Source organism: Notolepis coatsorum, assembly GCF_963971535.1.
Source record: "Notolepis coatsorum genome assembly, chromosome: 2".
Classification (NCBI taxonomy): domain Eukaryota; kingdom Metazoa; phylum Chordata; class Actinopteri; order Aulopiformes; family Paralepididae; genus Notolepis; species Notolepis coatsorum.
This window is the reverse complement of record NC_140166.1, coordinates 34533476-34548324: the sequence shown is the minus strand read 5'-3', so window position 1 is coordinate 34548324 and position 14849 is coordinate 34533476. Positions and strand designations below refer to the sequence as shown.

Here is a 14849-nt window from a genome sequence, read left to right as displayed (position 1 = left end):
TTAATTGGCCAATCATCCGTATAGAAAACACCCGGGAAAATGTTTTAAAACTGCAATACTACAGAGTGGGCGTGTCTCCCCCCAGTGCTACTCACACAGTCCTGGGAATAACAGTGAAGGATGACGCCCCTAGATGCGGAGCGGCGAATGGAGAACTGAGTCCCTCAAGTCATTTTCAATTCGGGAACTGACGTGACAGCATCTCATGTAGGCTACGGAGGTCAGAGACGCACGTCGCAGCCGCTTACTTTATTGGATCTATTCAAGGATGCATTGAACGTTTTTTTTTTTTTTTACCTTTCGAAGAGGAAGACTAACATTGGATCTATGAAAAACTCACGTGGGATTATACAACAATTTTAAATCAGAAGGAATGCATATTTTCTTTGTGAAACTAACTTTCTTGTTGTCGCTGATCGCTGTAACACGAGGTAAGTGGCGGGGATGACAGGTCCACAGATTGACTGATGATCATGCAGGCACTGATTTTGTCAATAAATAGGCTACTTTAGAAAGTACTTTTCAAGCTTAGGCTACTGATTGACACTAAACACCGACTTGTTGATTTTCAATAGGTTTATCAATTATTTGGACCACAGCCGTGGGGTCAATTTTTTATTTGCTTGTATTCATTTGAACACTGTTTTTTTTTTTCAGTGGTTCCTCCGCGATTTACTATATGATTTATTATTATATTTGCCAATTCCATTAGGTAATTCATGCACATGGCACATATACCACACGAACCTTCACCCAATCAAAGTGGATGGATTTGTGCAACTTTGACCAAGCAGCTGTTTGGGTGCTGGGCTGCTCTACTGTATCTTCACCGTGTGCGGAGCGCGCACTCACAGTTTTCTCGAGAGCATGAAAACTCAAAGCCTTGGCTGTTATGAGTAACAACGGTTTTTGCGGAGCTATGTTACTCCCCAAATATAGTACATCCTCCGGGGAGTTGGGACAGCTGCACAGACCGGAATGTGTCTTCCGATGTGGCGTCAAGTCCAATTCGCCACAACAAACTGCACTTCGAGGTGGCAAGATTCACACCTAGACTTTTACACCCGTCAACGCATGCTCGTGCCATTTATTATACTCATGGGTGGAATAAACATCTAGAGGGTATTTTTTAAGTGCATCACATGGTTTTGATCTTGTAATAACTGTGCGGTTCAGTTCTGGCCCCGTAAAAAAAAGTTGACGCAAGACTGGCAACCGCTAGTGTGATGAACTTCGCAGTTGTATACAGAGGCTCAGTTGTATTAACGTTTTCCATTTGCAGGCCTGAGATGCTCCATGCCTACCGAGTCGTGTTTGAACCAGGGCAGATGTGAAGCTACTCCAGATGGAAATGGAGAATGCAAGTAAGTTCAACATCTGATTTATTTCACCGTTTGAGTAAAAAAAAAGATAAAGTAAAGTTGGGTAAGTCCTACTACAGTGAACCATTTTTACAAAGTAAAATGTCTTTGAAATTGTCATCAGAGTTTGGGAAATGAGGATATGCAAAGGGGTACACAAATGACGACTATACTACACTAGCCTATTCCTGGAAGGCAGATAGCCAGAGACAGACATGTGTGGTCATTGATGAGGACATTACAAGGGGTCACTATATGTGTGTGTGTGTGTGTGTGTGTGTGTGTGTGTGTGTGTGTGTGTGTGTGTGTGTGTGTGTGTGTGTGTGTCTCAGTCTGCTAATGTCTGATGCCACTATACTCTCCCCTCTCCAGCCAGAGTTTCTCAAGGCTCTCAGTGCCTAAATCTTGTTTCTCTTTTCTTTCACGGAGCGACAGCTGGGGTTGCCAGAAGCTCGGCGACCATTGTTCCCCACGACCATTAATTCTGTGTGACTAATCTGTGTGAGGCAAGAGCCCCCTCCCCTCTTCTCTCTTCCTGCCCCCTCTCCTCTCTCCTCTCTTACCCCCTCTTCTCCCCTCTCTCCTCTCTTACCCCCTCTTCTCTCCTCCTGCCCCCCTCTCCCCTCTTACCCCCTCTTCTCTCCTCTCTCCTCTCTTACCCCCTCTTCTCTCCTCTCTCCTCTCTTACCCCCTCTTCTCTCCTCTCCTCTCTTACCCCCTCTTCTCTCCTCTCCTCTCTTACCCCCTCTTCTCTCCTCCTGCCCCCTCTTCTCTCCTCTCTCCTCTCTTACCCCCTCTTCTCTCCTCCTGCCCCCCTCTCCTCTCTTACCCCCTCTTCTCTCCTCTCCTCTCTTACCCCCTCTTCTCTCCTCCTGCCCCCTCTTCTCTCCTCTCTCCTCTCTTACCCCCTCTTCTCTCCTCCTGCCCCCCTCTCCTCTCTTACCCCCTCTTCTCTCATCTCCTCTCTTACCCCCTCTTCTCTCCTCCTGCCCTCTCTTCTCTCCTCTCTCCTCTCTTCACCCCTCTTCTCTCCTCCTGCCCCGTCCCCTCTCTCCTCTCTTACCCCCTCTTCTCTCTTCCTTGCCTACCCCCTCTCCTCTCTCCTCTCTTACCCCCTCTTCTCTCTTCCTTGCCTACCCGCTCCCCTCTTCTCTCTTCCTCGCCTACCCCCTCTCCTCTCTCCTCTCTTACCCCCTCTTCTCTCTTCCTTGCCTACCCCCTCTTCTCTTCTCCTCTCTCCTCTCTCTTCTCTCTTCCTCTCCTACCCCTCTCCTCTTCTCTTCTCTCCTCTCCTTTCTCCTCTCCTCTCTTACCCCCTCTCCTCTCTTCTTCTCCTACCCCCTCCTCTCTTCCTCTCCTCCCCTACCCCTCTCTCTCTCCTCTCCTTTCGTCTTTTGTCCACTCTTTTCCTTTCCTCTCCTCTCCTCTCCTCTTCTTCTCTTCTGCTCTGGATTTTGTCCCTTCTTTATTGGCACTCTGTGGTCTCTCTCTCTCTCTCTCTCTCTCTCTCTCTCTCTCTCTCTCTCTCTCTCTCTCTCTCTCTCTCTCTCTCACACACACTCTCGAAGACAGATGTCATGAGATTATAATTAGTTCTCTTCATAATTTGAGTCCAATACATAAAGGTTAAACAAGGTCAGAAGTTCAGGTTGTTTTTAATACCGTTTAGATAATGTTATGGTCTCAGAGGGTCCATTGACATGTAGAGGTTGAATCCCCCATTGTGGTCCAAAACCCTTCTAACCCTCCGTTCTGGGAACAAAAGCCTACCTGTTGGTTGGCTCCGTTTCCAGCCTGGCATGGGGGGGGGGGGGGGTTGTCCGCCAGTGTCACATTACCACAGCAGCCGTGGAGGAGGGCAGGAGGAGCCCGACCGTAGGGGCCTGGCGGGTCGGGGCTCCGGGACTGCCGGGCCCAGGCGGCCATCTTGGCTTCCCGCCACTTCTTAATTCGGTCTGGCTGCATTATTCACCCCTCAATCAGCCCCCCCCCCCCCCCCCCCCCTCTTTGGGCCACAAAGCCATCATTGTGCCCCTTGCACTGTCCTCCTCCTCCTCCTCCTCCTCCTCCTCCTCCTCCTCCTCCTCCTCAGACATCTCCAATTAAACATGGAGATGGTGCTATGGGGATAGGGGCTTCACCGCCACTGTTTGGAAGAGGGCTGAGGGGCACGGTGGGCTTTTTCCTTTGTATGTACCTTTGACGCTGCTCCCTCTTTGTGCGAAATGTCTCTGCCACCAGAGGGCTGGCACTCTGCCGTAAACAAAGTTCAAAGGTTGGGTAAAAGGCTACTTTCAAAGCTCATTGGTAGTGTTGTTTGTGTTTGTTTTGGCGGTTGGAGGACGGGTGCTGTGAGGACAGAAGATTATTTCTAGCGTTGGCAGAGCGAGCTTAGTGCAGACTGTCCATGACTCCAGGAACACTAGCTTAGTGCAGACTGTCCATGACTCCAGGAACACTAGCTTAGTGCAGACATGACTCCAGGAACACTAGCTTAGTGCAGACTGTCCATGACTCCAGGAACACTAGCTTAGTGCAGACATGACTCCAGGAACACAGGAACACTAGCTTAGTGCGGACATGACTCCAGGAACACTAGCTTAGTGCAGACTGTCCATGACTCCAGGAACACTAGCTTAGTGCAGACATGACTCCAGGAACACTAGCTTAGTGCAGACATGACTCCAGGAACACAGGAACACTAGCTTAGTGCGGACATGACTCCAGGAACACTAGCTTAGTGCAGACACGACTCCAGGAACACTAGCTTAGTGCAGACATGACTCCAGGAACACTAGCTTAGTGCGGACACGACTCCAGGAACACTAGCTTAGTGCGGACATGACTCCAGGAACACTAGCTTAGTGCAGACACGACTCCAGGAACACTAGCTTAGTGCAGACATGACTCCAGGAACTAGGGGTGCACCGATATGAAAATTGGCCACCAATACCGATTGTTCAACTAACACAATCGGCCGATACCGATACCGATACTTGTGGCAAAAAATAAGTATTTGTAATTTTTCTTAATATTTTTTATTTTATTTTTTTTTTTAATGAAACTACTGTATATTTGTATGTGTATGTTTGTATTTGTAGGCCTCTTTACTTACTTAAAAAAAGGAAACATCAAGAAATATGTTTATGGTATCACTATCTCCCAGTATCGTCTGGCGGCCTGCAGAGGGATACTATTTTCTCAACCAGAGCTTTCAACCAATGCAATGGAACCATTCTGGCGGCCTGCAGCGAGATACTATTCCCTCAACCAGAGCTTTCAACCAATGCAATGGAACCATTTTGATTGACAGTCGATTCGGCCAATTACGCCACACCGCTAGCACCCACCTTCTGCTGTTCTTACCACCAATCGGCAAGCGTTTATTCATTTTCTACTTCGGGGGCATGCCGCCATTGATCTGCTTGCGAGAATGCGAGTCAAACTCAGAACCACAACAAGCTAATACGTTAGCTGCCCGGCAGTGCCCGCCGACCAGCGCGCTCCACAGGATGGCCAAACGAGACACAATGATTTTACTGCAACAAATGTTATAATAAAACAAAGCCTTTCTATACATTTGTCTGGTTGAAAACTTTATTAACAGATTGCAGAATGGGTAGTTGGGTACGGAATGGAACCGAGCTATGAACGGCTTGCTTGCTATCTTCGGGTAAATACTATGCTGATGTAATTGAACGTGTAACTAACTATATAACGTTAATGCCACAAAACGAATGTTTGTGTCATTTTAACAGCAGATACTTTCTTAAATGCCATCCTCCCGACAGAGCGGTGTTGATGGGGAGCTCTGATGGGTTCGCTTGGTTGTGTTATTAGCATTGAACAGCTAACCGAAAGCAATGTTAAAGGTTTAGCCATAACGTTACGTTGGCTAAAGTTGGGGCTATTCATAATCCAGCAATAATGGCTGCAGACCTGCAAGCAAAGTTTCTATTCTCACCTCCATCTCGAAAGTCATGGAAAAAATAGTCTACGAACAGGTCGAAAAGTACCTAGCGGAAAAAAATCTAATCTACGAATTCCAATCTGGCTTCAGAACATCCCACTCCACTGACACATGCCTTCTCTATTTGAATGACCACATCAAACAAGAGGTGGACGCAGGAAAATACTCCGGCATGGTCATGCTGGACCTACAAAAGGCCTTTGACACGGTCAATCACTCCATTCTGATTGACAAGCTAAAAGCAATTGGTTTTGATAGTCTATCAGTGAGCTGGATGCAATCCTACCTTGAGGGGAGGGAACAGATGGTGGAGGTAAACGGCACCCTATCCCCCCCCCTCACAGTGAGCTGTGGTGTTCCACAAGGAAGCATACTAGGACCGCTACTGTTCCTAATTTATGCAAATGACATGTCGTCAGCTTGTGACTGCAACTTGTTCCTGTTTGCGGACGACTCAGCCCTGCTGGTCTCTGACAAGAACAAGTTACAGGTTGAAAAAACCCTCAGCTCGGAACTAGGCAGAATCTGCATATGGCTCGCTGATAACAAACTATCATTACACATGGGCAAAACAGAGTCCATTCTCTTCGGTTCAAATAACAAACTCAGCAAGACCGACGGCTTCTCAGTTACAGTGGGTGACAATATTGTCACAAGAAAAGATGAAATTACCTACCTGGGTTCCATCCTAGAGGCTAATCTCTCCTGTGACAAAATGGCATCCAATGTAATAAAAAAAGTCAACCAACGAACTCGATTCTTGTACCGGATCTCCTCTCTGGTAAACAAGAATACCCTGAAGACTCTGGCAGGAGCACTCATTCAGGGGTACTACGACTATGCTTGCACCTCATGGTACCAAAGCACCTCAAAGGCGCTAAAAACAAAATTACAAACATCTCAAAACAAACTGGTCAGACTACTGCTTGACCTTACTCCTAGAACCCACCTCACCCCTGCCCACTTTGACAACCTAGGATGGCTTAGAGTAGACGACAGAGTACAGCAACTTGCAATGGGCCTGGTCTACAAGATACACTACACGACCAAGGTACCCATGTACATGTCAAAATACTTCCCAAAGGTCAGTGAATACCACGATCACAACACCAGAGGGAGCTCCACAAATCATGTTAAACCCAGATTCGGCTCAAATAAGGGACTAAACACGTTTCGCAATTATGCCACATCAATGTGGAACGCCCTACCCAAAGCTGTAAAGGAATGTGGATCACTACCCACTTTCAAAACCTCTCTCAAGGGACACCTACGGGAGACTGCAATTCAACACTGGCCCCTGTAAATATCCTAACCCAACCCCCTCCAATGTACAGTCATTTACCTAGTATGGTTTTGTCAATAGTCCAATGTACAATTTTGTTTGTTTGTACAGTGTGTCCCCCCCCCCCCCCCCCCTCAATGTACAGTTTTGCTTGTATATACAGTGTGCCCCCCCCCCCAACCACCTCCAATGTAGATTACCCAGTATGGATGTCAATATCCCAGTGTACCCAACCCCCCCCCACCCAACCTCCTCCAATGTACAGTTTCTACGTCAAATGTATATACTCCCTTTTCCTGACTCCTTCTGTATCACAAACAGTACTGTATTTGCAAATCTGGTATGTCATAAATGTATAGATGTAGCAGTACTGACTATCTGTATGTCATGTATGTCATATATGTCCTGATGAATTGAAAATGGGGGACCCTGATGTAAACAAGACGAAAGTCTTTCTCTGGTCTGCATCCCCTTAACAATTGTGTGTATTGAGCTGTACTGTATTGTACCCATTCTGCAATCTGTTAATAAAGTTTTCAATCAATCAATCAAAACAGCAAGTTGGCAAAGGAGTATTCCAACGTAAATCACATTTTCACCAGTAACGTTAGTCTTCTGCCTCCCGGTAGCTCATGCTGCAACGGAATGGAACTGAACTATGAACGGACTCGGAGTAATGCCTTGCTGCTATGGGTAATAATAATATGCTGATGTTATTGTCCGTGTAACACTAACTATATAACGTTAATGCCACAAAACGAATGCCTTGTTAATCATAAGTAGTAACTGATGCAGTAGCGTGTGTGTGTGTGTGGGGGACGGCGGGTGTTGTGCGAGTGAATTATTTTTTTTGCCTTTTGACGCCACACAAATTGATGGTTATTTATCGGCGACTGCTATCGGCACATTTGAGCTTATCGGCCGATAGGCCGATAGCAGTCAACAAGGCACTTATCGGCCGATACCGATACCCGACCAATATATCGGTGCACCCCTACCAGGAACACTAGCTTAGTGCAGACCGTCCATGACTCCAGGAACACTAGCTTAGTGCAGACATGACTCCAGGAACACTAGCTTAGTGCAGACCGTCCATGACTCCAGGAACACTAGCTTAGTGCAGACATGACTCCAGGAACACTAGCTTAGTGCAGACCGTCCATGACTCCAGGAACACTAGCTTAGTGCAGACATGACTCCAGGAACACTAGCTTAGTGCAGACCGTCCATGACTCCAGGAACACTAGCTTAGTGCAGACTGTCCATGACTCCAGGAACACTAGCTTAGTGCAGACCGTCCATGACTCCAGGAACACTAGCTTAGTGCAGACCGTCCATGACTCCAGGAACACTAGCTTAGTGCAGACCGTCCATGACTCCAGGAACACTAGCTTAGTGCAGACCGTCCACGACTCCAGGAACACTAGCTTAATGCAGGAACACTATAGCTTGCCTTACTCCACTCTCGCCAACAACTGACAACTCAAAGGGCTTCCTAACCTCACTCACGTAATATCCCTGACAAAGACAGCATCATGGTATTTCCAACATTCCTTTGGTCACTACAATGATGGTGGTGACCAATAAAATGGTGTAAATACCATGCCATTACCACTGGTATTACGGTTTAAATGGGATTATACCACATGGTATTATTTAATTACAAAAGTGTTACCATGGTGATTATTTATACAATGACCGATAGGGTGGTAACACTGAAATTACCATTATACTCCCATCATACTTTCCTGTTATATGATATGATCTTATTCTTGTTATAAGAGCAGTTTTAGGTGCTATATTTGATTGGATACTTAGGCAATAAAGGGGTAATCTGTAGATATTTAATTTTCACCACAATACTATTGAGCAATTCTCTATGTGGCCCAATGAATGAAACAGGCTGACAGTCGTAACAGTATTCCCTAAGGACCTCCACTCGATGGAGAGGTGCTTTTCAGAGTCCTACACCTCCATCCTAGATCAAATTTTGAGTTCCTCTCACCTCATTAAAATGCAGCCACTCCCTTACAGTAGCTGAGTGTTATTTTGAGGACAAGTGTCATTCAAAAGCTTCACTTTTATATAGTTACGGACATGGCTACTTCACATTCCATACCAGGAATTCCGTCTCCTCATATCTGGATTGGACCAATGAGATGGTGTGACTGAAGTTTATCTACAAAGGACTTGAAGGAGGCCTCTCGTCTGACTGTAGAGGGCCGGAGCGGTGACTGAAACCAGCGCTGACCCTAGTCAATCCGGGGGGGCTAGCCGGTGAACAGGGAATTCCATTGCCGCGAATGGCTGGAATCAAGGAGTTTAGCTGAAGCCCCTCAGCCAGAGAGATGAGAGATTCTCGGGCTTTGCGAGGGGAGTGAGGAGGGAGTGAGGGAGTGAGGAGGGAAGCCGTTGAGAGCTCACATACCATCGCCATCTGTAAGACAAAGGTCCTGGAAAAGAAAGGATTCTGGACAGAACGTTGATAGAGTGGATCGCGTGGTCTCAGGTAGATCAGGTAGGGGGGGCGTCCGTCCCCTCTAGAGACTGGGAGATAGGGGTGTAAATCCTCAGCGGTTTTATTGCAATACTGTACGATTTTGATTATTTTACGGCGATGATTCAATATTTTGGCCCAAATTTCGCTACGGTTCGGTTCAATTCATTAACATGATCAATATGATACCAGCCGACACATTATATCATGTCACCAACAGCACAGAACCAAGATGAGGTCAGAGAGGGTGGTTTAATTATGAAGCTCTACTTGACACTTGGTTTAATTATGAAGCTCTACTTGACACTTGATTTAATTATGAAGCTTGCCGTCTTTTGAATTGATAGGTATCATCAAACATTTATTTAACCAGAAATAAAAACCCATTGAGACGAGGTCTCTTTTTCAAGGGTGATCTGGCCAAGAAGGCAAGTACGAATTATGACAATACATATACATAACAAAGCACAATACACATATAGTAGACAACCAGAATTTAAAATAAAAAATAAAATTCAGCTTAATAAAATACAAGCGGAATAAAACAGTAACAATCAACCTGTAGAAAAGTGCTACACATCAAAGCAGGAGCAGCAGGTGGCAAGGATTTCAGATATTGTTTGGATATATTGATCCAAATAAAGATATTGTTAACACACCCATACATGGAGGTGATGTAGTGTGTAGTGAGGGGTCTCACCCCATGTGCTACTAGCTACTTCTGGTGTCACTGATGTGTAACACAGACCCACCTCCTTCACTGAAGTCCTACCCAGGTAGCAACGATGTCCCTTGTAGTAAGCTGAGCGTTAGTCAGACTGCTCTCTAAACGGTGTTTTTTCACCTCAGAAACAAGACAGACAGAGCCAGGATAGTGAAGGTCTCTCTACCTGGACCTAATCCTGCGGCCACTGTAGTTTTAGGCTGAGGTTACACCTTTCGTATCATCTTCGTATTGTTTTCTTATACGCATCGCCGCGTATCGCCGCGACGTCATGCGCCTCGAGTCACACTTTCGTTTTTTTTTTCGTTTTTGTCAGCCAAGCACACTGATGTAGTACACTGCCAAAGCAGTAGGTGGCAGTAGGTGGCAAACATGAAGGCAATTTCAACCAATCAGAACGAATGTGCCAATACACTTCCTGGAAGCTCCAGCAAAGAAAATGTCAACAAGGCAGGCGCCTATGCCGCGCCACCATCTTGCTCAATGCAGCAATTCTTTTTTCAGCAAAGCCTAATAAAAGTGCAATAAACAAAACGGATACATTCACTGTGTGTTCTGCCTGTCATTTGTTGATGAAACAAAACTAACATCAACACAAGTGACCACCAAGAGCGGATAGTTTAGGCTAAAAAACGATCGGTAGCATTGTAGCATTGTTAGCTCACGCTACTTAGCCAGCATCAAAACTGATGATATCGCGAGCTATCAGTAGTTAGATAACATTAGAGACAACGCTGTGTGTATTAAACAAAGGTGAATAGATGACTGGGCCATTTTGTTTAATGCTTCTTAAGTTGAAAGAGGAACTCTGAGCTAACAGGGTCTGAATCCTGATAGCTCACGTTAGCCAGCTGCTCATGCCATCGGTAATGCTAGCAGAATGAATGGATGTAAACTTTATTTAACATATTGCATATGGGTACAATACAATACGGCTCAATACAAACAATTGTTAAGGGAATGCAGACTGTTGTAGCTTGGACTGGGGTCCTTATAACAATAACTTGACAACACATGATAGCTGAAGCTATTTGGGACACGGAGCTCCCACACACTGTACACAGGAAGGGCACGCAGATGGTATCTACTGCGCATGGGCGTTTTCGCAACAACTGCTCCGTGCTGACTACACGCTGTATTCCTGGCGTTTTTTTTGCGTATCTCCAAACGCAAACACAATTTTGCGTTTCAGCCGTATCCACAAAAAAACGCCAAAAAACGCGTTTCTGTGTAGATAGGACATGATACGTCGTCAAAAACGTATAAAAAAACGCCAGGAATACACTAGTCTAACCTCAGCCTTAGACTGGAGCCTGGAGAACCACAGATCAGTTGCTCAAGTGGCATTGGGGCTTTAATGAATTCCCTGGTGTGTGTGTGTGTGTGTGTGTGTGTGTGTGTGTGTGTGTGTGTGTGTGTGTGTGTGTGTGTGTGTGTGTGTGTGTGTGTGTGTGTGTGTGTGTGTGTGTGTGTGTGTGTGTGTGTGTGTGTGTGTGTGTGTGTGTGTGTGTGTGTGTGTGTGTGTGTGTGTGTGTGTGTGTGTGTGTGTGACTGTGTGTGTGTGTGTGTGTGTGTGTGTGTGTATGTGTGTGTGTGTGTGTGTGTGTGTGTGTGTGCATCTAATCTGTGTGAGGCAAGAGCCCCCTCCCCTCTTCTCTCCTCCTGCCCCCTCTCCTCTCTCCTCTCTTACCCCCTCTTCTCTCTTCCTCGCCTACCCCTCTCCTCTTCTCTTCTCTTCTCTCCTCTCCTTTCTCCTCTCCTCTCTTACCCCCTCTCCTCTCTTCTCCTCCTGCCCCCTCTCCTCTCCTCTCTTACTTGCTCTTCTCTCTTCCTCTCCTACCACTCTCCTCTTCTCTCCTCTCCTCTCCTCTCTTACCCCCTCTCCTCTCTTCTCCTCCTGCCCCCTCTCCTCTCTCCTCTCTTACCCCCTCTTCTCTCTTCCTCGCCTACCCTTCTCCTCTTCTCTTCTCTCCTCTCCTTTCTTCTCTCCTCTCTTACCCCCTCTCCTCTCTTCTCCTCCTGCCCTCTCTCCTCTCTTACTCTCTCTTCTCTCTTCCTTTCCTACCACTCTCCTCTTCTCTTCTCTTCTCTCCTCTCCTCTCCTCTCTTACCCCCTCTCCTCTCTTCTTCTCCTACCCCCTGTGTACTGGTGCATATAGTGTACTTCCACAACTCCCGCCTGATAACGAGCCGTCCCATTAATCCTCGGCCTGCAGTGACTGCTGAGTGACAGCTACAGTATCCAATCCTTCCACATCAATGAAAGTGCTTCCTTGTTTCTTTGATTTCTGGGGATTCCTCAATGCCACCTCTTGTTTGCTCTGGTCAGATGAGAACCCCCCCCCCCCCATTCAGACTCAGGAAACGTGGCCCTGGAGGGGGGGGGGGGGGGGGTAGAGGTGGGGGCGGGGGGTGAGAAGAGGTGCCGTATTTGATCATATCATCACGATGAAGAACAGCACACAGCCCAAAGGCTTTTATACGGCCGCCGCTCCCGCCAGCAGTGTCGGGTTCCGTCGGGTTTCGAGATCCCCAGCTGGTGAGAGGGGCTGAAGGACGGAGTGGTCTGCCTGATGGAAGTGACTTGGCGTGGGGCTTCAGCACTCTGGATCGGTGGCGTGACATTTGAGCCCTCCAGCTCGGCATATGCCAAGACAAATCACACAGACTTTGATCACACAGGCTGATATGACGTACAGACATAGTTTGTGGGGAGTGTGTGTGTAAAAGACAACATGTGTGTGTGTGTGTGTGTGTGTGTGTGTGTGTGTGTGTGTGTGTGTGTGTGTGTGTGTGTGTGTGTGTGTGTGTGTGTGTGTGTGTGTGTGTGTGTGTGTGTGTGTGTGTGTGTGTGTGTGTGTGTGTGTGTGTGTGTGTGTGTGTGTGTGTTGGGCAAGAACCCTGAACATATTCCAAACCACACTCCCTCATTTGATGTTTTGGAGCCAGACCACCTGTCCTGCGGATCGCAGCCCAACTGAAAGGGACGTGCGCATTATACCCACAAGGCAGCGTGTTCCATGCTACCCATGATTACTTGTGGTTTTTCCCCACATGGGTGCACAGAGAGTATGCGTCTCCCTATGTGGCAGGTGTTCTTTGAGAGCTGTGACCATTCATACAGAGGCTCCCAGACACTCGTCGTCCATACGGTATGTAGGAGGAGGGAACCGTGTCTTTGAGGTTAAATAAAGCAGTTTGTTCAATCAAGATATTTTAGGTGGCTTTGTGGATAGATAGACCATGTTGCCTAAAAGAAACAAGTCAACACTTTCCTCAATCAGAGGCTTAAAAGCCACTTATCCAAAACCCCACATATAAACAAGTCATTGTGTACAGTAACAACCCCGGTGTCTGGTTGTCAGTTACACCTTCAGACACCCTTAAAGTCTCTTAAGTGGTTCCCAGCCCCGTAAAGCAGGCGCTGGCACTAGTCATTAGGAGCTGCTGTGACTCACAAGCCCCCACCCTCCTCTAGTTATAGTCCCTGCAAGAGCAGGCTAGTTCCCATGGGCTGTGCGTCGGTAATAGGACCAAATAAACAGGGTCTCTAATAATGAAGGCTGCCAGATGTGGTCTGCCCAGGTCAATGCTCCCCGATGATTAGAGAGAAGGATGGAGATGGAAGGATGGACGGAGAGAGAGAGAGAGAGAGAGAATGATATGGAGAGAGAGAGAGAGAGAGAGAGTTAGAACGATATGGAGAGAGAGAATGATATGGAGAGAGAGAGAGAGAGAACGATATGGAGAGAGAGAGAGAGGCCCCTGTAATTTCTGTGCACCAGTGGGGCTTGGTGGTCATTTTGGTTTTGGTTCCACGTTCAGTCCCTGTTTTTAGGAGCTGGTTCTGGTTTGAGAGCAAGATGAAGAGCTACATGGCCTCATGTTTGACTTTAATTCTTTAAGTTGGATATCTTCTCTACCGGTGGTGGTGGCTCACCACTGTTAAATATACTGTAGGTAAAACACTGGAGAAGTGAAGGGAGAGAGATGGAGAGAAGTAGAGGAGAGAGACAGAGAGATAGAGAGAGAGGTAGAGGACAGAGAGAGGTGGAGGAGAGAGAGAGCGAGTACAGACAGAGAGAGAGGGGTAGATGACAGACATAAAGAGGGGTAGAGGGGGAGGACAGAGAGAAAGAGGTTGAGGAGAGAGAGAGAGGGGTGAGAACAGAGATAGATGAGATAGAGAGAGGTACTGTAAAGGAGAGAGAGGGGTGAGCACAGAGATAGATGAGATAGAGAGAGGTACTGTAGACTCTAGAGGAGAGAGAGGGGTGAGCACAGAGATAGATGAGATAGAGAGAGAAAGAGGTTAGGAGAGAGAGGTTGAGGAGAGCGAGAGGGGTAGAGAACAGATGGAGAGAGGTAGAGGAGAGAGAGAGGGGTAGAGGAGAGAGATAGAGGTAGAGGAGAGAGAAGGGTAGAGGAGAGAGAGAGGTAGAGGTACTGTAGGAGAGAGAGAGGTAGAGGTATTGTAGGAGAGAGAGAGGTAGAGGTACTGTAGGAGAGGAGAGAGGTAGAGGTACTGTAGGAGAGAGAGAGGTAGAGGTACTGTAGGAGAGAGAGAGAGGTAAAGGTACTGTAGGAGGGAGAGAGAGGTAGAGGTACTGTAGGAGAGAGAGAGGTAGAGGTATTGTAGGAGAGAGAGAGGTAGAGGTACTGTAGGAGAGAGAGAGAGAGGTAAAGGTACTGTAGGAGAGAGAGAGATAGAGGTACTGTAGGAGAGAGAGAGGTAGAGGTATTGTAGGAGAGAGAGAGGTAGAGGTACTGTAGGAGAGAGAGAGAGGTAAAGGTACTGTAGGAGAGAGAGAGGTAGAGGTACTGTAGGAGAGAGAGAGGTAGAGGTACTGTAGGAGAGAGAGAGGTAGAGGTACTGTAGGAGAGAGAGAGGTAGAGGTACTGTAGGAGAGAGAGAGGTAGAGGTACTTTAGGAGAGAGAGAGGTAGAGGTACTGTAGGAGAGAGAGAGGTAGAGGTACTGTAGGAGAGAGAGAGGTAGAGGTACTGTAGGGAGAG

General features: G+C 47.1%; 1 protein-coding gene across 1 annotated transcript in view; it reads left to right on the top strand.

The window, feature by feature from the left end:
- Positions 1 to 211: 211 nt before the first annotated feature.
- The window catches only part of notch1b (notch receptor 1b), a 97456-nt gene continuing 82818 nt past the window's right edge, over positions 212 to 14849 (top strand). Inside the window, 2 exon segments of the mRNA XM_084308106.1 lie at positions 212 to 431; positions 1283 to 1364. Coding sequence (XP_084164232.1) covers positions 374 to 431; positions 1283 to 1364 — 140 coding nt within the window. The 5' untranslated portion in view covers positions 212 to 373.